The sequence below is a fragment of the Leucoraja erinacea genome, chromosome 3, assembly GCF_028641065.1.
Source record: "Leucoraja erinacea ecotype New England chromosome 3, Leri_hhj_1, whole genome shotgun sequence".
Classification (NCBI taxonomy): domain Eukaryota; kingdom Metazoa; phylum Chordata; class Chondrichthyes; order Rajiformes; family Rajidae; genus Leucoraja; species Leucoraja erinaceus.
In genome coordinates, this window is record NC_073379.1 from 80,052,033 (window position 1) to 80,078,790 (window position 26,758).

Here is a 26,758-nt window from a genome sequence, read left to right on the forward strand (position 1 = left end):
CCACGGCATTGTCTGCACAGGGTTTGTACATTCTCCCCGTGGCCTGTATGAGTTTTCTCCGGGATCTCCAATTTCCTCCCACACCAAGCACGTACAGGTTTGTAGGTTGCTTGGCCTTGTATAATTGTAAATTGTCCCTTATGTGTGTAGGATAGTGTAAACGTGCGGGGGTCGCTGGTCGGAGTGGACTCGGTGGCTGAAGGGCCTGTTTCTGCACTCTCTAAATTAAACTAATTCATACTTCTAAACATGCCACTAATTTGAGGTATAGCAAACAGGTCTCATCATCCAAGTTATCAAAAATATAACAAATAATTCTAACTCCATCACAGATACTTTGTGTCACTAGTTATTTCCTACCAATTGCAGTATTCATTTCTTATTTTTCTATGCTCCACTTTTACACACGGTTGCTACTAAGGCATTTTGCATTTCATTTCAGGAGCTTCAACCTTATTCAATAGTCTGATATAAAAAACATTATCAAATCAGTGTGGATCTACTTCCCTGCTATTTTAAATCATCTTTTGAATAAAATTGAAGTAGTCTAGGTCTTTGCAAATTCATTCCAGCTCTCACTGATGAAGCGTTCAATTACTCTGTTGGCAATGATACTGCCCAACAGATCCCAGGCGAATCAATAAATTTCTTAAAACATAAAATATTTGCAATGTTTTGAAACGGAAAAGCAGTTACAAAACAATGCAAACTTTCAGGGCAATTTCTCACAAACCTCTCCCAAAACATTGTGATGGAAACCCATCTTGCATTTGGAAATGCCACTGCACTATTGTTTTCCTCCTTAATATAATTTACTTACAATCTCTTTTTGTTTACAATCATAGTCGCTACTTGACATCCGATTCAATATTACTGCTTGTATGATGCACTTCGCTTCATCTATGTATGCATTTATAGAAGGCACCAGCTGCAAGGTGCAATTTAGTATACTTGTGCAATTATCAGACTACTCTAATTAAGATAAACATCATGAGTGATGTTAATGACTAGGTGGATTCTCAAAAAACATCCAAATATTAATTAAGTTGAAGCCTCCACTACCTCATATCTTTCCAGGTGCATTTCAGATACACAGAAAGCTCCTGTGATTTACTCACCAGCATTCCACCTTCAAATCATATAATCAAATCTTCAAGCATACAAAGAGAATGGTTACTTGAAGGCAAAGAATACATGAAAATCTGGCTCGTCAGCACAATGAGAAGCATAAACAGCACCAGAGGCACCAGAATGATCATCGATCCATCCGGTTCCTGGGCAGCTCTCTAAACACCACTCAAAATGCATCACTGAATGTATCACCTTGGGGCAAAACAGTGGCGCAGTGGTAGAATTGTTGCTTCACAGCTCCAGAGACCCGGAATCGATGCCAACTATCGGTGCTGACTGTACGGGGTTTGTACCTTCTCCCAGTGAACACATGGCTTTTCTCCAGGTGCTCTGGTTTCCACCCACTCCAAAGACATACAGTTAGTAGGTTGACAAAAATGCTGGAGAGTCTGAAGAAGGGTCTTGACCCGAAACGTCGTCTATTTCCTTCGCTCCATAGATGCTGCCTCACCCGCTGAGTTTCTCCTGCATTTTTGTCTACCTTCGATTTTCCAGCATCTGCAGTTTCTTCTTAAACAAGTTAGTAGGTTAATTGGCTTGGGTAAAATTGTAAATTGTCCCTAGTGCTGGTGTATGGGATGATCGCGGGTTGGTGGGATGATCGCGGGTTGGTGGGCCGAAGGGCTTTTTTTCCAACTATCTCTAAAAGCTAAAGAATGACGCTACCACACATCACTCTACACACCTTGGCGGGAAATGGTTGGACAAACTTGTGGAGATGAGAGTCTTTTCAGAAAATAAGTAGGAAGGGGCTGATACAGCTGAGAAGCTGTCCACATTGCAGGGGTGCATGCATCCAGTGTTGCAAAGTGTTAGTTAACCTCAGGAATGAATTTCCACATTTCCATGATGCACGATTTGGAGAGTGGCGGTGTTCCCATCCACCCGCTGACCTTATCCTGCTTGGTGGCTGAGTTTGTGCATTTGGGAGACACTATGAAAATTGCCTGGGTGAGGAACTGCTGTGCATTTTATAAGAGCAGATTAAAGGTCTGTCTGCTATGAAAACCATAATTTGCTGTAGATCATGTTAATGTGTTTTATTCAATCTAAATAGCTACTCGCTCAACGCTACATAAAATGACTTGCATGCATAGCTCTGACCAACTGCAAGTTTGAATCTTCCTTTCCTACACATCAGTAGTCAAACACCTATGTATTTAGCTGAGCTTGAGACTGCTCCCACTATGACATACAGCAGATCAAAAATATCTGGGCATTGGCTTTGAACCCACAATCTTCTGGCACAAAATATGCTATTGTGAACTCTGATGGACAACTGAAATTCTCCAATCCTACATTAATTTTTTTTTTTTCTCATCACAGTCTCATCGACTCTACCGCTCACCTATACCCTAAAGATAATTTGAAAGGGTCAATTAACCTACCAACCTACACATCTTCATAAGGTGGGAGGAACCAGAGAAAACACATGCAGTCACAGGAAGAACATGAAAGCTCCTGAAGTCAGGATTGAATTTGGGTCTCTGGCACCGCGAGGCAGTGGTTCTATGACAACAGTCCCCCCGTCCCCCCCCCCCCCACAAAAAAAAAAATTGGGAATTACAACTACAGGTGCACAACCTTTTATCCAAAATTCCAAATAACAAAAAGCTCCGAATAGCGGACATTTTTTCGGTCCCTGAAGAAAGGTCCTTGAAGATGTTCACCGAGGGCGGCCCGCAGAGGTGACAGTGGAACCTCCGGTCGGCCCTCGAAGAAAGGGGAACTAAATCCCCATTCATAAAAGAGAAGGTGAGGGTATATTGCGCGGGAGGGTTAATAATTGACAATCTGCTACTGCCTGCTGAGTTAAAAAGTTCCCACGGTAGACTCACGATACACAGTGTATCGTGAGTCTACCGTGGGAACGTTTTAACTCAGCGGGCAGGCAGCAGCAGATTGTTGCTCCCTTCAGTTTCACCCCACCTACACCCCTCTGCTTCCTGGCCATGTGTGTGACCCCTTCCCTCCCCTCTCCAGCTCCCCACCCATTGCACCAGCGCGGGGGCTTTGCACTGTCTTCACGTCGGCGATGCCAGCAGGTCAGTGCCAGTCACTGGAGACGTCAGGACCAACGGGACACCGACCCCCAGGCCCACTGCAAGCACGGAGATCCCAGAGACTCACAGCCAGCAGCAACTCTAGCCCAGCCCCACTCCAACTCCAGAGGAACCCGGGTTGCGGATGGGGGGGGCGCAGCTCGGGCTGTGGGCGAACTGCCACTTGTCGCCGTAGCGGCCCATCGGGGAGCGGGTTCCTCTGGAGTTGGAGGGGGAGGGGGGTATTGTGCTGTTTGATGGCCCCCTGCTATCCCAGAGACAGGGAGACACAGCGGCTTTTGAGAATGGTGGGCAATCACTTCCAAAGTTCTGCCCACAGTCAGTACACCTCTCCTACACTTGTCTCCCGCACTAAGATTATCTCGCAGAGAATGATCCCAGCCTAACCCTCCCTATCCTATTCTGCAAGAAAAAACTACATTGAAGACTCAAACTCATGATCGAGTAACTGCTGGGATCGAGGCGCAAACTCGCGACCTTGCGGATATGAGCCGAGCACTCTACCACTGAGCCAGCCGTTAAAATCTACGCTAAAAATTTTCCATTCCGAAACCCGAAAAATTCCGAATAACGAGAAGTGTCTGGTCCCAAGGCTTTCGGATAAAAGGTTGTGCACTTGTAATACCAAATCCTTAAATTAAAGTTAATTGCATAAAAATTGATTATGACTCATGACTTATACAGGCACACTGATCCAGCAACTTGTGTTGTTCAATAACCTATTGTAGAGAGTTTCAGCAGAGTATACGGTTAAGAAAATAACAGATACAGGACTTGGAGATTGGCCTGTGGACAGCAAAGAGAAAGGAGGAGAGCATGAGCACGGAGGCCGGAATGCAACCACCTTTCAATAGTGAGGGAGGGAGAGTTAAGGGCCTGTCCCACTTACGCGACCTTGGCTCGCAAATGACGTTTGGCGTACGCTTGAGGCGTATGGGCACAATATGGCCGCGCGGGGACGGTCCCACTTAGAAGCGCGGAGTTGTGCGGGGCTGGTCCCGACATCGCGCGGGGCACCAACATTCTGACAGTGGCCGAAATCTTCGCGCGCCAACGGCCTGTTGGCACGCAGGCGCATTGCTGTCGTACGCAGTGTCTTGACATCGTACGCAGCGTCTTGATGGCATACGCCTAGCGCGTGGCATTGTGCGATGACGTCACCGCCCTGCGTGGCATTGCGTGATGGCATCACCGCCCGATACCGTGCGACACCCAAATTCAGTCTGCCCGCCTCCTGCCCAGCTGATTGGTGAGCATGATGCAAATGAAGTCACGCATGTACATTGCTCGAACTTCGCGTGAACTCCGCCTCTGTTTGGTCGCACCAAACGCACGCAATCGCATGCGTAGGACAGGCCCTTTAGTAATTGTGGTGACGAGTGTGGTTGGGATCTGGTTGTGGATGCAAGGTCTAATTGACAAACTGGGAGATGAATGCCCATGAGATTCATGAGCTTAAGGTCTAGGAAATGTGGTCGGTGGTGGGTGACCAAGAAAGAATCGGGAGAGCGCAGAATCAGTTACTGATAAAGAGCCAGAGTTGAATGAAGAGAAATCCTACGGGCAGAGTCAAGGCCTGTTTTAATTGGCTGCACAAGCCAAACATGTACAAATATAATCTATATTTAAATATTGGCCATAAGGCAGAACTACTCTCCTCTTTGCTTTAGTGGATCTGATGCACAGGAAACCCATAAGCAAAATCACAAATCTCTGTTCCGCTGCTGATATTTAAGCTGTTTTATTGTTCATTCAAAGTGAATCACAACGCACACAAAAATGTGGCACCACATGATCCAATTTCCAGGCAAACACTTCACCGTATTCACAGTAGCCAGACGGTCTGAGTATTAGACAAAACATTGTCAATAACATTATACATTTATTATACCCAATTGAATATATTGAGCGAATCATCAATCTCAACCCACCAGACAACCAGGGATTTTCATTTCCCATGGGAAAGTTTTCTGGACAGTCTATCTTTGCAAGTCTTCACACCACATTCCCACCAGATCTCAAGGATCCAGCTGAGAGTGGATATTCACTGCTTGGAGGAACCTTGGGTGTAAACTTGCATCCTAATCTTCGGTCTCATTCACTACTCCGTCTCTCATGCACAATGATACAATGAACAGCTCATGGAGGAGGATTAAATTGTCAGCACTAGTTGAACAGTTTACAGAGCTACATGATCCAACCGCACACCCTCACGTTTAAACACCAGACCCAGGAGCAAGCAAGCTGTTGCAAAATTAAAATGCAAGGAAATTATCCCGAGCCACCTGCAAATACCAGTCACCTGGCTGTGAGACAGGCATCCTACTGACAAACTGCACCTACCTTGAAAGAGATGGCAATGAATGATATTGAAAATACTGAATTGTGGCACAGCGGTAGAGTACCTTACAGCACCAGAGACATGGGTTTGATTCTGACATTGGGAGCAGTCTATACGGAGTTTTATGTTCTCCTTGTGGCCACGTGGGTTTCCTTCAGGTGTTCCGGTTTTATTCTCGCACTCCAAAGACATCCAGGTTTGTGGGTTAATTGGCTTCAGTAAAATTGTAAAATTGTCCCTAGTATGTATGATAGTGCTAGTGTATGGGATGATCACGGGTCGACGTAGAGTCGGTGGGACGAAGGGCCTGTTTCCGTGCTGTATCTCCAAAGTCTAAACTTTCCATCTTTCAGCTATAAAACATCTCATTATTTAATGTGCCAAGACCTCACCATAAGTGCAAAACTGTAAAGTGGGGAGTAAATGGGAGTTAAAACCGAGACACATAGTGATGTTGGAAGTCAAGCAAGCAGCCAAATAATTCCTCTCGACGTTCTGCAGTCTTACCTGTTGGATGCCATTCTCAAAGGCCCGTATGGCGAGGGATGCCGGCCCATCCACGGTCTTTCCATCATCATCTGGTCCCCAGCTGGCGCTGTAGATGTCAATGTGCTGCGGATTCAGGCTGAGTGACTTTGCTTCCACCATATCCGTCACGTCCCCATCCAACATGCGAACTCCTGAGGACATTTCAGCAGGTTAAAGATGGCATGGATACAACATGCACATGTTACTGTGTGTATATCTATAGTGCTTCATTGTCACTGAAAGGAGGAATGTTCAGCCAGGGTGGAGGTTGGGAAGGGCTGGAGGAAATGAACATTAAATAAATGCAATTTTATACTGCAATATTTTTTAATCTGATGTATATTTAGAGATTACTAATTATCTTATGTAAATAAATCAGGATGCTGACTGGATTGAAGAGTATTAACTCAAAGATGGACAAAGTTTGGATTGTTTTCTCTGGAGTGTTGGAGGCAGGGGGGCAAGATCTGATGGAAGTTTCTAAAATGAGTTGCAATGACAGGTTTTTGGAGGATAAGGACAGAAAGGTGGTGGGTACCAGGAGCACACTGCCAAAGATGTTGGTGGTAAATCTGCAGGGACGGAGGGATATGGATCAGATGCAGGCAGTTTAATTTGATATCATGTATAGCACAGACATCATGGGCCAAACGATCCCTGCCCATGCTGCACCGTTGAATGTTTTATGTTTCCTGCTTTCTGGAGGGGGCTGCCGGATGAAGACACATCTTGTGCTCCACCTGCCCTGTGTGATAAGAACAGTATTTCTTACTGGTGACCTGGTTGATGGAGGGGAGGGTCAGTGGAGCTGGAGTCAATGTTTTGAACCAGAGCTGGGTACATCAAAACTTCAGGCAAGAAATGAGGTGACAATTCTGGGGGGGGGGGGGGGGGGGGGGGGGGGGGGGGGGGGGGGGGGGAGAGAGAGAGATGGTGAACTGGTGTTTCCCCTGAAATGGGAATCTTGAACTAGAATAAGGGATTGACAGAATCTCCTGGAGCAATTCACTGGGTCGAGCAGCATCTGCGAAGGGAAATGAACCATGAACCCATGGTCGATTGGCAAATGGAGTCGGGTGTGATTCGCAGATTGGAAGGATGGAAATAGTACAAGAGGTTGTGAGGTGATGGTGGAACCAATAAAGGGCTTCAGATTGAAATAGTGGCAGCAATGGACCCAGTGGGAGCAGTATGTGGGTAATGGACAGATGAAGAGGGTTGGGAGGGGATGACAGGGGCCCTGAAGCAGCTTTACAGGAGAAATCCGTACAGATCAGAAGGTGTGAAAGAAAAACTGTCAAGCAGGTTCCCTGAAATTGGAGAATTCAATATCTATGCCGTCAGGCTATAGGCTACCCGGGTGGAATAACTGTTCCTCTAGCTTGCATTTGGTCTCACCGTGGCAGTGGAGGATGCAGAGGACAGACAGGAGGGAGTGGGAATGGGATGAGGAATTAAAGTGGCTGCCGACTGGGAGTTCCAGGTCGCCTCTTCAGACAGTGTGGAGATGCTCAGTAAAATGATCATCTATTCCTAGTCTGGTCTCACCAGCGTAGAGGAGGTGGCCAGATTCAGAGCACTAAATGCAATAGACAAGGTGGGAAGATGTGCAAGTGAATCACAGAAGAGACGGTGGAGGTGGAAAAAGCAGTGTCATACCTCTTACAGTTGCACAGGAAAATGCCGGGGGATGAGAGAGGGGTGGACAGAGGTACATGTGGGGAGGGATCTGTGAACCAGGGAGACAGAGTTCCAAGCGGGAAGCAGAAAGGAATGGGAAGATGTGACCCATGATGGAATCCTGGAAAGATAAAACAAAATGTGCTCGAAGCAGAGGTTGGTAGGATCAAGGGAACTCTATCTCTGTTCTCTCTGGGGAGGAGACAGACAGAGCAGATATTTAGGGAGTGGAGGAGCTGCAGGCGAGGGCTGCATCAACCACACTGGTGAGAAAGGCCCGCTCTCTAGAGTAACAGAATTATGATAAACCCCTTTCTCCATTACTTCAGTCCATTCTTCCAACACTAGAGCCAATAAGGCTTCGTGTGAAATTATCCCATGGTATCATTGCAAGGTCCAACATTTTTATTGAAAAATTCAAATTTAACTCAAAATGTTTACCTCAATCCTGTCCATGTTCTATTTCAACAACACCAGCTAAATCATACTTTGGTTGGTTGTTCAGCTGCTAAACTATAAGAACACAATAACTAAGAGCTAGTTTGTGGAGTCCTTGGATTTGTGGGAAATCAATTTCCCTATAAATGAAGCAAGAACCTAATGTTTATGAAGCCAATTCAATATTGAAAAGAACAATACACGATGCATTTATCTGCCTTCTCAATATAAAACAAACCAAATCTGTTGCAAAATGTCACGCAATTGGTGAACAAAATTATATTGCATTATATTGGTAATGTTCAGGAACAATAAAGAAGCTCCCACACATCTTTTACAAAACATAGAGATGGCAGCCATTATTATTTGATCACAGTTTGAGTCACAGCCTCACCAAAGCCATGAAACAATTATGAAGAACTCCAAGTGCTAGTAAAGCATTAAATGCGAATAAATGTTGGCACCCTGCATGAGCAATTCAGGAAAATATCCTCAGTCAGAATACAAAATGACAAGTTCGATGTATGAATCATTTGTGCCCTGCAGCCTTAATTGTACATCATTCATTCATTGCCGTGCATATTTAAATGCTCTGTAAACATCATTCTGAGCAAGATAGAAAGTCAGAAAAAGAGACTGGGCATTTTGTAAACATGTCTTTTGCAACCTCGGGAAATCAAAATACTTTGTAGTTAACAAGAACAAGTTTTCAAGAGAAAGTTTGATTTAGCTCTTAGGGCTAAGGGAATCAAATGATATTGGGAAAATGCTGGAACGGGGTACTGATTTTGGATGATCATCCATGATCATATTGAATGGCGGTGCTGGCTCGAAGGGCCAAATGGCCTACTCCTATTTTCTATGCTTCTATGTTTCTAACATTTGAAATGCTGCTGCTACTGTAACATAGAAAATGTTAGTAATTCATTTGTCCACAGTCGTGAGAAAGCAAACAAAAGATTCATCTAGAAATTTAGCCATATCTATAGCGTTGGTGGCAGGTGGAGGTCGTCTCAGGAGCCAGTTCGAGTTGACAATTCTCATATAATGACCGTCAACTTACTAGCAAGAAACAACAAGTCTGCACAAGTGCAGTACCAACGGGCTGTAGCACACACTGTTTGAGCCTGGGCTCTCAAACTGCAATCCACTCTATTCCATATTCAGGTACGAGCATTTTGGGAGTCTCCTCCACACCCTCTGAAGGCTATTAGACCCGGTCAGTCTCCGTCATCCAATGTCCAGCACCTATCTCTGGGCAATCTGATTTTGTAGTGAAGTATTTTAAATTTTAGATCCTTTACTTGAATCTGCAAATCTCTAATTCCTACTGGTGTGCATGAGCAAAATACTCAAACTAGTAAATTGCCCAGGTTTGTACTATCTACAACAAGCAAAAAACAAAAGTAAAATCTCGATTTTCAGCAAAAGGAATTTTTTTGGCTTTCAACGATGCTTCAACCACTCTTTCATCAATGTCATGCAACAACAATTTTGTTTAATTCAGGATTTTTTCGACTCTCAGCCACAGCAGAGCCTCAGTTCAGAAATAGAAATTAGAAATCTAGAGGCAAGGCAAGACTGAATATCTTTGATCCCAGGGCAGCATTTGACCGAGCATGGCCTTGAGAGGCCTGCGTGAAATCAAAGAGAAGAGGAATCAGAGATAAAGAAAACTCTCCTTTGGTCAGAGAACACCTAAAATAAATAAAGGTAACGATGTCTCTTGCAGGTCAGAAGGAGAACTGCCGGTCATACCCTGATGTTCAGCAATAATATTGTCGCTGCATTCCCCACCATCAATCAGAAGCTTAAAACACCTTCGCTAGGTCAGAGATTAGTTTTCTTTTGCAATCAACTCCCCAAGCTGTTTCACTATCTACAAGGTATCAACTTCCCGATATATTTTGTTATTATTCTAATTTTCAGTACTCATGATAATGTCTCAATAATCCTTTATTTGATCTGCTGTAGCTATTCAGTCAGTGGTCTTTTCTTTATGCTCCATTGTTCTGGACTTACAATAAGAGCGGCACAGCAGTAGAGCTGCTGCCTTATGCCCCTGTCCCACTTAGGAAACCTGAACGGAAACCTCTGGAGACTTTGCGCCCCACGCAAGGTTTCCGTGCGGTTCCAAAGGCTGGAGATCTTACCTTCCACTACCTGCAACCACCTTCAACTAGCATCGCAACTGGCTTCGACTAAAAATTACCAATTTTTTAAACGGCAACCTATTTTTAGTCGCGGCCGGTTTTTAAATTTTTTGAAATAATCGCCGGAACATAGAAGAAGCGGAAACCACTTTCGACCACTAGGGAGACTGACAAAAACCTCCGGGAACCTCACGGAAACCTTGGGTGTGGCGCAAAATCTCCAGAGGTTTCCTAAGTGGGACGGGCAGGCGATTTTTCAGGCGACTGCTAAGTTGTAGCAGGTCGCTGATAAACTGTTGACTGGAACAGCGACTGTCAGAGTGGGACGGACACACACACCTTCCTTCACTAGCCAATGTGATACAGACACACACCACGATGAACAGGAAGATTGGCACTTTAATTAAGACGGTGAAAGCACAGTGTACTGTGGGTCACTTAAGTACTTTAAGGGGAAGGGGGGGGGGGGGGAGATGAGGAGTTGGGAGAAGGAATGAAGACAATTTTTAAGAAGCTAGAGATACACGGCTGTGCAGCTCAGCGGACATAAACATTACCGGTCGGTTAACCTTGGTTCTGAAAACGACTGTTTACGTTTTTTTCCCCCAATGAACCAATTCACCAGTCAGCACCAGCGACAACCTACAACAACCTACAAAATCCTGGCAACCCACTACCACCGCACCTACATCACGAGAATTCTCGCTACTCTCTATGGCATCAAAATTTTAGTCGCCGCTAATTTTTCAACACGTTGAAAACATTTTCTATACGTTGAAAAATTAGTGGCAACCAGAATTAAGCCACGACTAGTTACGAGAATGCGGGAACCACTCACCACCATGCAGGCGACACCCTGGCAAACCTCCGGCGAACATGTGCGACCTCATAGTCTCCTGTAGTCGCCTAAAAAGTCGCGCAAGTGGGACAGGCCCATCACAGCACTAAAGACCCGGGTTCGATCTTGACTATGTGCTGTCTGCACTGAGTTTGTGCATTCTCCCTGTGACTGCAGGTTTTTTCGCTGGGTGCTCCAGTTTCCTCCTACATCCCAAAGTAGTGTAGGTTTATATATTAATTAAATTGTCCCTAGTGTGTTGGATAGAACCAGTGTTCAGGAGATTAATGATCAGCGTGGACTTGGTGGGACGATGGACCTGTTCTCTAAACAAAGATAGCCCATCTTGGACAGGTCACATAGAAAACCAGCAACATTTGCTCAATAAAAGTTCTAAAATGTTTTTTTTTCTCTTGAGCCCAAGTGAACTTTTAACTAGATACATCGGAAACTGTCATTTCTGGTCTGAAACTTGTGTGGACCTGCTCACTAATTGCAGCTCTTTAAACCTGCTTTTCCCGTTACCGTGGCAAACCTCCTAAACACCGCCAACAATGTGGTGACAGGGCCAGTGCCAGCAAAGGATCTTCTGATCGCAAGCTCCACAGAAATGTTCGATTGTCATTCCCGTGCCCACTTAATTCCATATCTGTGGAAGCTAGGAATATTGCATTAGATTAGTCCAGCACAAGCTTCTCAAATTTTATGGATGTGGAATTAAGTTTCAAAGTGAATGAGCAGGTGATGAGCACTAGTTTCAGGGTGAAAATAATAATATACTGCTGAGTCACAATGCAGCATGTAGGATTGTGCTTTTGTCTAGATCAGCCATTTCAAGCCTTTCTTTGCTCTAACTCATCATTCAACATGTTCCAGTTGATGGAGCAATTTATAACATATTGATGAACGGAAAAGCAAATTTAAAATCTTATTTTAGCAAACAACTTTTCCGAGGTAACCCATCCAAGAGGCATTTCCAATCCGATTTTGCATTCATTCGAAAGCCAATTCAGATTCTCCACAATCCATGCTAAAATAAGTGGGGTATTCATGCTTCTGCATGGCTTATAGATTCATATTCCACACTTACATCTTCAATCCTATCTTTAAGATAATAATCAGACTTTGAACTACGAACAACGAACACAGCAAAATTGCGTTCGACATTAAAGACCATGAAATATTTTGAATTTAAATAAAATGACAGCACTATGAATTTGGAAGCTTTCATTTTATAACTTCCAGCACCAGATTATCATCTCATCTGCACAGTTGGAGCCAGAGTGGATTGTGCACCTGTAGATGAGCAACAGCAAAGACTTGTTTAATGAAAATGTGCCAAGAATGTCTTGGCAATAAATTTCACTGTTGGCTTTGGTGGATAACTGTTCTAAGCCTGCCAACCTGGCATTCTGGCACCGACCGGGCAGTGTCACAGATGCATTTGATTTTCATTTGAAAAACAAATCACAAGCCACAATTTTGAATAATTAGTTTCTGAAACAAAGTCCAAGCTCACCAATCTCTTATCTTAAATAAATTCCAATCATGTGATCTGAATAATATATGCAGAATTGAACCCTGGTCAATGCTGGAACTCTGTGAAATTGTACTTGGAACAATATTGACTTACAGGATCATTGAACAAATTTGTTTATACCATAGCAAGGAACTCCCTACCCAAGCCTGTGAAAGATCTTTGACTCAATTAATTATGTTCCTCTTCATGTCCCCACCTGACATGTTTCTAGCATTTTTGGTTTGTATTTCCAATTTCCATTTGCAATTTTCTAATTTTCCATAACAACGAGATCACTCGTGTGTTTGACCACATGATTCACTGACATGGCAACACACAATATATTGCATATTGCTTTATCTCATATAAAATGTATTCAAAAACTGTTCATTGGTATATACTGTCATTACAGATTTATCCTGCTGCCTAGCACTTTTTTAAACATATAAAACAAATATCTACTTAGTTCTGACAAATTGCTCATTGGAACCCACAACCTTTCAACTTAACTCGCTTTTATTTCACGACAGTGCGGCACAGTGGGGCAGCGGTATAGTTGCTGCTTAAAGGGCCTGTCCCACGAGCATGCGACTGCATGCGGCAAGCACGACCAAACCAGAAACGGGGGCCATGCGGAGGTCGAGTGATCCCGTACGAGTTGATGTGAAGTTCGAGCGAAGTCCGCAGGAGGTTCGCGCTAGGCGTACACCGTCAAGATGCTGCGTACGGCGTCGAGGCGGTGCGTACGGCAATGTGGCTGCAGGCTGGCAGGCCGTTGCTGCGCGGAATTTTTGGACACTTATCGGAGCCCCGCGCGATGTCGGGACCAGCTCCGCACAACTCCATACGGCTCCGGCGATCTAAGTGGGGCCGGCCCCGCGAAGCAGTACGGCTCAAGCGACCACATTAGGTCGCGCTTACCATTCGCATGCTCGTGGGACAGGCCCTTTACAGCGCCAGAGACTCAGATTCTACCCTGACTACCAGTGCCATCCGTAGGAAAGTTTATACGTTTTCCCTGTGACCGCATGGGTTTTCTCCGAGTGCTCTGGTTTCCTCCCACACTTCAAAGACCTACTGGTTTGTAGTGCTGGTGTACAAGGGGATCGCCGATCGGCATGGACTCAGTGGCCCAAACGGCCTGTTTCCACACTATAATTATGAAGACTTAAACAGTAGGTGACTATTGGTATCAATAGATTCAGCAACATTTCAGAATCGACTGGCACCTCACATGATATTTGACAATACAAGCATTAGCAACATGATTTCGGAAAGGAAATCAATACCTTTACAATACGGGTGACTTTACTGTGGTCACATTTCCAATTTTGCTCAATGTTCACTGGTCTCCTCACTCTCATTCAGCCAAAATTGATTTACTCTTCCTGAAAACATCAATTGCTACCTGAAAACCCATTCTGCTTCCACTGTCCTCCGAGGAAGAGAATTTCACTGCCTCAACAATTTCCCCTCACCCGTCTTAAATGGGTGACTTTTTTTTATTACACAGTTGTGTAGCGGGTGAGAGAATGGTTCAGTTGCCTTAAAACAGCTGGGAAGAAACTGTTCCTGAATCTGGAGGTACGAGTTGTCAAACTTCTGTACCTCTTGCCTGATGGGAGAGGGGGGACGAGGGTGTGAGCAGGGTTAGACTAGTCCTTGATTATGCTGGTGGTTTTCCCAAGTCAGGGTGAAGTGTATCTAGATTTGAAAGGAAGGTACACAAAAAAGCTGGAGAAACTCAGCGGGTGCAGCAGCATCTATGGAGCGAAGGAAATAGGCAACGTTTCGGGCCGAAACCCTTCTTCAGACTGATCGGGGGCGGGGACAAGAAAGGAAAAAGGAGGAGGAGCCCGAAGGCTGGGGGATGGGAGGAGACAGCAGGGGGACTGAGGAAGGGGAGGAGACAGCAAGGACTAACAAAATTGGGAGAATTCGATGTTCATGCCCCCAGGAAGCAGACTCCCCAAACGGAATACGAGGTGCTGTTCCTCCAATTTCCAGTGCTGCTCGCTGTGGCCATGGAGGAGACCCAGGACAGAGAGGTCGGAGACGGAGTGGGAGGGGGAGTTGAAGTGCTGAGCCACCGGGAGGTCAGCTTGGTTATTGCGGACCGAGCGGAGGTGTTCGGCGAAACGATCGCCCAGCCTCCGCTTGGTCTCACCGATATAGATCTGCTGACATCTAGAGCAGCGGACGCAATAGATGAGGTTGGAGGAGATGCAGGTAAGCTTCTGTCGCACCTGGAACGATTGCTTGGGTCCTTGAACGGAGTCGAGGGGGGAGGTAAAGGGACAAGTGTTGCATCTCTTGCGGTTGCAAGGGAAAGTGCCCAGGGAGGGAGTGGTATGAGAGGGAAGGGAAGAATTGACAAGGGAGTTATGGATGGAGCGGTCTTTGCGGAAGGCAGATATGGGGGGAGATGGGAAGATGTGTCGAGTGGTGGGGTCACGTTGGAGGTGGCGAAACTGACGGAGGATTACCTTTTGTATGTGACGGCTGGTGGGGTGAAAGGTGAGGACTAGGGGGACTCTGCCCTTGTTGCGAGTGGGGGGGATGGGGAGAGAGAGCAGTGTTGCGGGGTATGGAAGAGACCCTGGTGCGAGCCTCATTCATGGTGGAGGAGGGGAACCCCCGTACCCTGAATAATGAGGACATTTCAGATGTCCTGGTGTGGAACGCCTCATCCGTGGAGCAGATGCGGCGTAGACGGAGGAATTGGGAGTAGGGGATGGAGTCCTTACAGGAAGCAGGGTGGGAAGAAGTGTAGTCCAGATAGCCATGGGAGTCAGTGGGTTTATAGTGGATGTCGGTCGTTTGTGTGACGGTCTGGCTATTTCCACAACACTCTTGCAGTCTTTGATGGAGCTGCTCCCAAACCATGCTGTGATGCATCCTGATGAGACGCTTTCTGCGATGCATCTATAGAAGTTGGTGAGGGTTGTTGGGAAATGTCAAACTTCCTAAGCCTTTTGTGGAAGTAGGGGTTGGGTGGGCTTTCTGGGTGATTGGATCGATTTGGCTGGTCTAGGACAAATTGCTGTTGATATTTATTCCTAAGAACTTGTAGCTTTCAATCATCTCTTCTTCAGTGCCATCTATATATATCAGGTGTGTGTACTGATCCCTGAAGTCAATCACTATCTCCTTTGTCTTGCTGAGATTGAGGGAGAAGTTGTTTTCTTGGCACCAGGTTACGAGGTTCTCGATCTCCTTCCTGTAGTCCGTTTCATAATTATTTGATATCTGACCCACCACGGTGGTGTCATCTGTGAACTTGTAAATTGAGTTGGATCGGCAGTTGCCTGCTGTCATGAATGTACAAGGAGTAAAGAAGGGAGCTGAAGACACATCCTTGGGGGTGCACTAATGTTGAGCATTATCATAAAAGATGAGGATGATACTTCGATCAGGTGTCCCCTCAGCTTCTGACAATGCAGAAAAAACAATCTGAGTTTGTTCAACCTCTCCTTCCTTCTAATCCAACCAGCATTCTGGTAAACCTTCTAAACTTTCTCCAAAGGCTATCCTTTCTGTAATGGTCAACCAGAGCTGCACACAATATTACAAATGCAGGCGAACCAAAGTCCTATAATGATGTAAAACGACTTTGTGATACTCATACTCATGAAAGCATGCATATCATATGCCTGGTTTACCACTACCTGCTTGTGTTGCCACTTTCAGGGAGCTGTGGACTTGGACCCAAGTTCCCTCTGTACATCAATGCTCTCGCAATCTCTCCTGTGCAAAATGCACCAAATAGATTTGGAGCACATGGATGTTCAACACGTAATAATATTGCTTCAAAACGACAATGCCAATTTTTCCCCGCCGGATATTTTGAACTTAAGTTCAGCGTCACCAAGTTGGTATTATTGGTTAATTATTACATCTACTGAGATCCCATGAAAAAGTTTGTTTGCGTACTAACCAGTCACATCACACTACACTGTTAAGGTCCTTGGATACTGCCAGTGTTTTGACAGATTCTACTTGACAGGTACAGCAACGTCAAACAAGGAAATATTTTTAAATCTAATAACAAGGCACTCCCTGCAAGTTGTTGGACAGAACTACACGCAAACACAGCAAAGTGACCTTCGTGCAAATGATAACTGGCAACACCCTCCTGATTAAAAGATGAAGGAAATTTTAATTAAAAAAATACCAGATATCTAGCTGCATCATCCAGGAAAAAAAATATCTGGAGGTGGGCACATTATCTAAAGGCCTACTTCAATTCAATTCTAGATCAATTCTACTTCATCTTGGTCAGATTCCATCTGGAGTTTTTACAACCAAAATGGATATGTTGGTGTTGAGAAAGATCAGGCATAGAGGCTGAACAAAATCCGTTTTACAAATTATCTAATTAAATTAGTTACAACTGTAAAAGGAATTTGATAGGGGATAACCACTTGTTTGTAACACTTGGTCTTTCAGAACTAAAAAGAGGAAATGCTTTTAAAAAAAAATATGTAATGAAAATATGGAGTGCTTCCACCCCCATACCACATATGAAAAGGCTTTAGATGTTGGGTAGATTAAATTCTTCAAACGAAGCTCAATGACTGTTACGTTACATTACCAGTCAAAGACTAGCAAACAGAGAAGATGAGAGATCAGCAGGATTCCTTCCTTAATATTTCTTTCCTTTTCAGCCTCTCTTACCCAAGGTTCACCTTAAAACTACTTCTGCTGTGAAAACTTGCCTCTTATTGGCCAAGCATTAATTTGCTCTGATCACACTTCGTAAAAGGGTCTTGAGGTCACGGCATCAATATTAAATTATGGATCTAATTGAATGGTTGAAATGTCTAAAGGGATGGATGGTCATGTGCTCCATGCACAGAATCAGACTCAAAATTCAGAATTATATACAATTATATACAATTGTATACAAATATACAATTTAGCAACAATTGTATACTAAATATCCAATTTAGTATATCCTGTCAGAACTTATTGCCTCAGCACCAAAGAACTTTGCTCAGCATAGCCACCTAGACCAAGTTCAAAAGTGCACTTGCCAATAAAACTGCTTTCCCTAAAAAACAATTTGAGCGTCAACAGCCAGGCTGCAATATTTTTTGCTGTGCCTGAAGATTACTTGCAGAGGTAAGCTGGGCTCTTTCCCCTGTGGAGAACAGAGATTGCAGATGACAGGCTTTGAGAAGTGGGCTTCAGGGGCACATTGGGAAGAATTAAAAAAATCAGTAATCAGTGCTGCTTAAAGGATAAAGGCCAAACTTGACTGGAGGAAATTGCTGTCTTCACATCAATGGATATGCCCAGCAGCCCTGTGTGGGAGCACACGTCCCTGGACATCATACACACACGGATGTAGCATGAACATCTGATGAGAGCAATGGGTGTGCAACATGCTTCAATCATTAGAATATTTGGTAGAATGGTATCATTGTTCAATAAAATATATTAGGCAGAGTTTGCTATTTAAAAACTTCCACCAGTAGAGAGCTAGGTATGAGGAAAGGAGATTCTGAATGCTGCCAGGTTGCAGAGTTTTGTTTTGATGACAGGTAGGGGAAGCAGGGGTTCCCTTTATGAATGAAAGGGCCAAAATGCAGGCAAATGAATATGGGCCAATTGCAGGCATGTGGGACCAGGTCAGATAGCCATCCTGGTTGGCATTGAGAAGTTGAGGTTTAATTTAGAGGTACAGTGTGGAAACAGGCCCTTCGGCGCACAGAGTCCTACACACTTGGGGCAATTTACAGAAGCCAATTAAACTACAAACCTGCACATCATAGGAATGTGGGAGGAAACCGGAGCAAACCAACGCAGTCACAGGGAGAGTGTACAAAGACCGCACAGGCAGCAACCGCAGCTAGGATTGAACTCTGCTGCTGTGAGGCAGCAGCTCCATCACCGTGCCATTATAAAGGGCGAAGGGCATGTTTTTGTGTTGGATGACTTCCTTGACTCTACGAATAAGTTGAACTTTCCCGTCAGTCAATGGATATTGAATTTAAACAGTTGGACTCTAGTTACTTCAACCAGGTCAAGCTCATCATTTACAAGATAGAACTGTATCAACTGGAAAATAAAACCATTTTTCCTCTTCAAAGAGCTCCCTGGACACTGGAATTGCCCTGGACAAATACCAAACATGTATTGTGAAGTGAAGCACGTCACATCTGGGAAACTTTTAAATAAGTGAAGTTTCATCTATCCAATTCTGATGAAGGCTCCCAGACCTGAAACATTCACTGCTTTGCTTTCCACAGATTCAGCCTGACCAACCAGGTGTTCCAAGCATTTTGTTTTGTTTCAGATTTACAACATCAACAGTTCATAATTTTCACCCTATCCAACCCACCTTCTCTTTCAAATGTGTATACGTTTTAAAAGACCTTCAATGAAGTGAGCAAGGTCAGAGGAGTTTGAGTTTAGTTTATTGTCATGTGTACCGAGGTTCAGTGAAAAGCTTTTGTTGAGTACTAAACTCAGTGGAAAGAAAACAAATGATTACAATCGACGATCCACAGAGTGCAGATACATGATAAAGGGAACAACGCACAGTGCAACACAAAGTCCAGTAAAGTGCGATCAAAGATAGTCCGAGGGTCTCCAATGAGGTAGATAGTAGCTCAGGACTGCTCTCTAGTTGTTGGTAGGATGGTTCAATTGCCTGATAACAGCTGGGAAGAAACTATCCCTGAACCGGTAGGTGTGCATATTTATACTTCTATACCTTTTGCCTGATCGGAAAGGGGAGAAGAGGGAGTGGCCGGTGTGCGGGGCCAATTATAACAAAGGGAAAACACAACAAAGTCAGGTTTAACAAAAAAGATTTTAGCTTGATATTAAGGTTTAAGAAAATTTCAAACCTCCAATCTTCGCATTGAAAGCGACTCCTATTGTGCAGTGTGAATTATTTGCAACAGCTGCGACCTCTCCTGCACACCGGGTTCCATGCCTATGGGACACAAGGGGAGAAACATTTACACAAAGAATTCAAAAAACTAAAATCCAAAAATACCCCCAGGGTAAATATGGCAGTGCAAATAAATGGTCATTCCATGTGGTTAGCAGGCAATTTTTTTTTTTTTTATGTTTATCTTATGAAGTGCTTTCAATGCAAAGCCTTTGCAATTGGTGTAATCATCTTTACATGAAGGATTGTCAAGCTTGAATAGTGTTAAATTGGCCAAGAATTGATTTTTGTTTTTTTAACACTTTATATCTTTGTATTTTCCAAATGGGATGCATCAATAAAATCATTGTAAGAATCTAGCACCAGATAACATATTTAACCAATGCGGTTGCCATGACAATCGAGCCAAACTATAATGTGGTTTGACATTTATACACTTGAACTAACCTACTGTATATATTTTTAAAAATCCCACTAAACCAGCTTGCATTAGAATTTCTAACAGAGGTCATCAAGTAGAGATCAGAAGGATGAACTCTGGGTCAGCACCATCTCTGCTGTACCCAAGGGCACTGACATTGGTAGGAATACATTACCTTCATCCTGCATAATGCAACGGATACCAAAGAGGGGCCTTTCTTAACCCTTGGGGCTCAGCTGTTCAATGGATAAATGAAAAAGCCACAGAAAGTGTTTTTAAGCAAATGTTAGCAATGTCAGTGTAAAACAAATGATAAAACAGCAGAATTGTTATTCAGAAAGAGACGGGAAGTGACTAAAATCATTACAAATCCAAAAGACCTTAAAAATAATATGAAGAGTTGATATGGATTTAGCATACCAATAAAAACATCAAACAAAGAAATTATTAGGGCCGTGGTTCGTTCATATTGGCTTTTATATTGAGGTTCTAAGTACCGAATCAAGGATCAGAATCTAATTATGAGGTCTAATTGAGATCTTATCATAAAACCATTACGAGTTTTGGTGTTCTTACCCCTGAAATGATATAATTGCCATAGATGCAGTACAACACAGAATGACAGGACTACCATATGAAGAGGGGTGAAGTTAATTCGGCTTGCATTCATAATAGTAAATGAATTAGAGGGGATCCGATTTAAATTTACAAATGCCTGGCAGGATGAAGCAGACTTGATGCCTGAAGAGTGTGTTCCCTGGATCAGGTGTCTAGTGTAAGGCTTCATGATCATGGGTTCCAGGCCGAGAGACTTAGGACTGAAATTAGGAGAAATTTTTTCACAGAAGCTGGTGGAATTTGTTACCGAGAGCTGTTAAGGCCAATTCATTGAATATATTGAATGAGATAGATTAATGTATTAGCTCTGATGCTAAGTTGGGGAAGATGAACCATACACCACAATCAATAGCCTTGAAACAACATACCCAAGGCATTGTTAAGAATCCGATCAGACCAGCCTGTGCTACTAAAATACTGTCAGCACATCATTTGTCTCACCACAGACACAAACACTCTTGACTCCTGGGTGAAATCCGAGACCATTGCATTGAAATCAAAACAATGCAAGAAATCTATGCATGACCATTGCAAAGCCATAAAAAGATGCTATGGGGAGTTTCATACCTGGTTAGAATCCCAGGATAACTACGCAAATACCCGCCATTTTAATAAAGGACCATTTACACCCTGGTCAGTCCTGCTTCTCCCCTCTCCCATTGTGCAGAAGAGAAAAGTTTCAAATTATGCATGACTAGATTCAGGAACAGCTTCTTCCCAACTGTTATCGAAGTGCTGAACAGGCCTCTCTTATGCCAAGGGTGTGGTCCCAATCTTCCAACTAAATTCATTGTGGCCCTTGCTCTTTGGAAATTTGTACTTTCCCTGTGGTTGCAAAACTATTGCTGTAACATTATATTTTGCACTCATTACATTTTCTTTTTGCTATTCCCGGTATGCTCGTATACGATTTGGTTTTACTTATGTATAGTATGATTTGACCATATAACATGCCGATGTTTTTTATTGTATCATGGTGAATATGACAATGATAAACCAATACCAAACACAAAGATTGGGGAGAGAGCCGTGACCACATTGAATGGGCCAGTCACAATAATTATTTATTTCTACTCATATGCTCAACATTTTATCCTCAAATCACTCCTATCCCCTTTAATGCAAAAAAGCCACTGGTGCTTCTGAGCAATAATGGTTCATTCAACACTAAGACAATCATAGGTGTTAGAAATAACTGGTGAAACTGCATTTAATGTCGACAGTAATGTGAAGGAAGGACAGAAGGCAACCTGATATCATTAGAAACAGGGAACTGCAGATACTAGTTTACAAAACAAAAAAATGAAAACAAATTGTTGGTGTAATCGCAGGTGAGGCAGCTTATCTGCAGAATATGGATGGCTGAAGTTTCAGGTCCAGACCCTTGTTCTGACTGAAGGGGCCCAAACATCTCATATCCACATTCTCCAGAGATGCTGCCTGACCCGCTGAGTTACTCTGGCACTTTGTATTGAACCGAGTTTAATACATTTTATTAGCCAAGTATGTATACATACAAGGAATTGGCCTTGATGCTTTACTCGCAAGGATAACAGGATATACAGTTGACAATTAAAAATAAAACATTATAATTTAAACATGTGAAGAATAAAATAAAATACCAGAGCAAAAGGAGGCTACAGACCTTTGGCTATTGAGCAGAGCTACTGAGAAAAAGCTGTTTTAGTGTCTGGCCGTGGCGGCTTTGACAGTCCGGAGTCGCCTCCCAGAGGGAAGTACTTCAAAGAGTGTATGGCCAGTGAGAGGGGTCAGAGATTATCTTACCCACTTGCTTCCTGGCCCTTGCAGTGTACAGTTTATCAATGGGGGGGGGGGGGGGGGGGGGGGGGGGGAAAGAGAAAGGTTAGAGCCAACAACCTTCTCGGCTGATCGAACATTGCGCTGCAGTCTCCGGATGATGTGCTTGGTGGCTGAGCCAAACCAGACCCTGGTCGAGAAGGTGAGGACAGTCTCTATGATGGCAGTATAAAACTGGACCATCATTGCCTGTGGCAGATGGTGTTTTCTCAGCTGCCGCAGGAAGTACATCCTCTGTTGGGCCTTTTTGACTGTGGAGACGATGGTGGCCTCCCATTTTAGGTCCCTGGAAATGATGGTTCCAAGGAACTTAAATGACTCCACATGTGACTGTGGTGTTGTTAATGGTGAGGAGGGGGGGCGGTGAGGGGGAGCTCTCCTAAAGTCTCTCCTTTGGGTTTCTCCTTAGTTATAAATTTTAAAACAACATTCTGATATCAATTGTGCAAGTGAAACAAGACTTTGATTTAAATGAACATACCAACACAAGGAACATCTCCTAATTAACGCTTCGCTGTATATTCTAACATAGAATAGAGATTCAGATTAGGTCAGGTCTCTGATCTCCTGCATCCAGGTTAGGATAATTTGTTTCACATTACTCTGTGTGTGTCCCCTTCACTTCTTGAACCATTAATAAGTGATAGGATTAACTGAAATATGGTTAACGAAGAATCCTTAATGCAAATGTTCAATTTGCATTTAGCCATTGGAGCCCCAAAAAGGTGACAGGATAGCAAAAAAAAAAAACTGGCAACCAATGAGGAAAACTATTTCAACACCACTAACTCAAGGAAGGTTAAAATTGGCACTGCTGTCAGTTACATTTTCATTTCTTCACAGTTTAAGAATCCAAAGTGCCAAGCAAAATACTAGTAGATTTACTATGAAAACAAAAATAATTCACAAGTTGGAATATTCCAATTTCAGAACACGGTCGCCCAGCTGTTCTTGTACAAGGATACTAACTCCAACATTGCTAATGACAGCTTCAGTGTGGTTGGCGCCATACCGAGAAAATGATGTGTGAACTAGAACTTCACAAAATAAATGGATGAACAATTACATTTCTCGCTACTGGATAACACTGTTGTTTAGGTACAGGAATTTATATGAATTGAGGTTACACGATAAAGTTACATATATAAAATCCACATGAAGTAAATAATTGGCATTATTTTTGCTTGAGGGTCCACTTACAGCTCAATGAAATTCTATCAATCACATGGAGAGACAAAGAATTGCAGATGCTGGCATCTTGAGCAAAACACAGTAAGGCAGGCAGCATCTGTGAAGGAAACTGCCCCTGTCCCACTTAGGAAACCTGAACGGAAACCTGAACGGAATCCTCTGGAGACTTTGCGCCCCACCCAAGGTTTCCGTGCGGTTCCTGGAGGTTGCAGGTAGTGGAAGCAGGTAGGAAGCTGATGACTGACAAAAACCTCCGGGAACCGCACGGAAACCTTGGGTGGGGCGCAAAGTCTCCAGAGGTTTCCATTCAGGTTTTCCTAAGTGGGACGGGGCATTATGCACCATTTTTTCAAGGTAACCACTTATTTCAGTAAGATGATCACTGATCTGCGTAATCTTTTATACAAGTGACTTGAATAGCTTCCATTAAGATTTTACAGCTGATATTAAACTCAAACTGGGAGGAATAATCCAATCAACTGCAACACATCGAGCCAAATTGTCTGAGGGACTTGACCCAAAACATCTATTCCTTTTCTCCAGAGATACTGCCTGGCCCACTGAGTTACTTCAGCATTTTGTGCCTACCTTCCAAGCCGAATTGGGAGATATTTTGAGATAGATACATGGAGCATGACAGATACATGATTTTTCCGGTCAGGATGCTTCAAGAAGCTACTACCCGAATCAGTCTGAAGAAGAGTCTCGACCCGATACATCACCTATTCCTTCTCTCCAGAGATGCTGTCTTTCCCGCTTAGTTACTCCAGCATTTTGTGTCTATCTTCGAGGTAATCTAGAATCTGCAGTTCCTTCCTACAGTTTGTCTACTACCCGATACGTCGGCTGGCCATTTCCGTTCACTGATGCTTTCTGATCCACCAACTCTCTGCAGCATTTTATTTGTTTTGCTTTTAAAGGGGACCCTATATTTAAATTTTTTTTTTTTTGTTTATTTTATTAGAAGTTAATACAGCACAAAACAGTACAGTGGCACCTAATTTTAGGTGCCAACTATGTAATACCGTAATCCATTCTATGTACAACCTCTAGTTTTATGTTATAAGAAGGAAGTAAGCAGGACAAGAAAAAGAAAACAATAGAAAGGGGAAAAAGTGGAAAAATAGATGGTAGAGAGTAGAAAAACGTGAAGTGTGTATATAAAAAATAAAAAAAGGAAGAGAGAAAGTGGAAAGTAGAAATAGAAGAGAAGGCCCCTTAAAAGAGAATTTTTCAAATCTGTATTCGGAGATGTAGATCTATCCGCGTCATGAACTGAAATCAGCAATTCTTACGGTACCGCTGCATCACATGATTCCAAAAAGTCGATGGAAGGAGACCAACTCCTTAAGAATTGGTCATATTTATCTATTAGTTGGAGTCTCATTTCTTCAAGGCGTGCTATGTCCCTCATATTCCTAATCCACATTTTAACAGTTGGTGTGGTTGTATTTTTCCAAAATTTAAGTATCAATTTCTTTCCAATTATTAACCCATAATTAAAAAAAACATTTTGATCTTTATTTAAATTGGTATCTTCTCCTATTATTCCAAATATAATCCATTCCGTTTTGGGTTCTATTCTTGACTTGAAAATCTTTGTAAATATGTCAAATATATCACTCCAAAATTTATTCAACTTTGTACATCCTACAAATGAGTGTGTTATATTAGCGTTTTGAAACAAACATTTATCGCATCTGGGAGAGACGTTTGGATAAAATTTATTCAACCTCGTTTTGGAATAATATAGTCTATGTAATAATTTGAATTGAATTAAATTATGTCTTGCATTAATAGAACAGTTATGTGTATTCATCAAATACTTTTCCCATCTATCCTTCGAGATCTTTATCATTAGCTCTTGTTCCCAATCTTCCCTTAATGCTTCTGTTGAGGGTGATTCTCTTGTTAATATATTATTATAAAAGTATGATATTAATTTTTGTGAATCAGCCTTAATATTCATTGCTTCTTCTAAAGGATCTAAAAATATAGTTTGAAATCTATGTGTATATTTCTTCATAAAGTCACATACCTGTATATATTTAAAATATTGATTATCCTTCAATTTAAATTTTAATTTTAATTGTTGAAATGATAACAGTTTGCCCACTTCATACATATCCCCTACTTTCCTAATCCCCAGTCTATCCCATTGTTGATATGTGTTGTCGATGAGAGAAGGTTTGAATGCGGGGTTGTTCAATAGTGGGGTTAGTACTGATAAATTATTTAATTTCAAGGATACTTTTATTTGTTTCCAAATTCTTATTATATTGTGAATAATTGGGTTCTTCTTATATATTATACTATTCAATTTTATCGGTGAGAGCAGGATCGTTCCTATATCGTGCGGATAGCACTCCTCTTTCTCCATTCTTATCCATTCCAACTGCTGAGTGGAACTTCCAGCCAGTATATTATGTTCTTAATATGCACTGCCCAGTAGTAATATATAAAGTTAGGTGATGATAAACCCCCAACTTCTTTAGATTTGCACAAATGCTTTCGTTGAATTCTATGTGTTCTGTAGTCCCATATAAAATTAGTGATAGTGGAATCTAATTTTTTGAAAAAATATTTTGGAATATATATTGGGATCGCTTGAAACAAATATATTAATTGTGGTAAGAAAGTCATTTTTATAGCGTTAATTCTACCTATCAATGAGAGCGGAAGCGTTTTCCAAAATTTAATCGTATCATTCAGTTTATTTAATAGTGGTATAAAATTGGCACTAAATAATGATTTGTGTCTTCTCGTAATTTGAATACCCAGGTACTTGAATTTTTCTGTTGCAATTTTGAAGGGGAATTTTAGTAAGTGTCTCGCATCCTGTGGTTTTAAAGACATAATTTCGCTTTTATTCCAATTTATTCTATATCCTGAAAAAGAGCCGAATTCCTCAATTAGTGTTAATAAGGTGGGTATACTCGTTTGTGTATTAGTAATATATAAAAGGATATCATCAGCGTATAATGAAATTTTATTCTTTGAGTCCTTGCTGTTATATCCGTGAATATTTGACCAAGAGATAGAAAGGGAAATAAAGAACACGTCTTAAATAGTGCTGGTGCTCTGTGTATACGGGTGGTGGAAGCAGACACAATTT

General features: G+C 42.7%; 1 protein-coding gene across 5 annotated transcripts in view; it reads right to left on the reverse strand.

The window, feature by feature from the left end:
* pcsk5b (proprotein convertase subtilisin/kexin type 5b) overlaps window positions 1-26,758 on the reverse strand; it is a 299,623-nt gene that overhangs the window by 188,053 nt on the left and 84,812 nt on the right. For all 5 annotated transcript variants that reach the window (XM_055633051.1, XM_055633052.1, XM_055633054.1 and 2 more), the window contains exons 6-7: window positions 19,549-19,637; window positions 6,043-6,215 (exon numbers count right to left, since the gene is read on the reverse strand). In XM_055633051.1, the coding sequence (XP_055489026.1) occupies window positions 6,043-6,215; window positions 19,549-19,637 (262 nt within the window). The remainder of the gene's footprint in view (window positions 1-6,042; window positions 6,216-19,548; window positions 19,638-26,758) is intronic.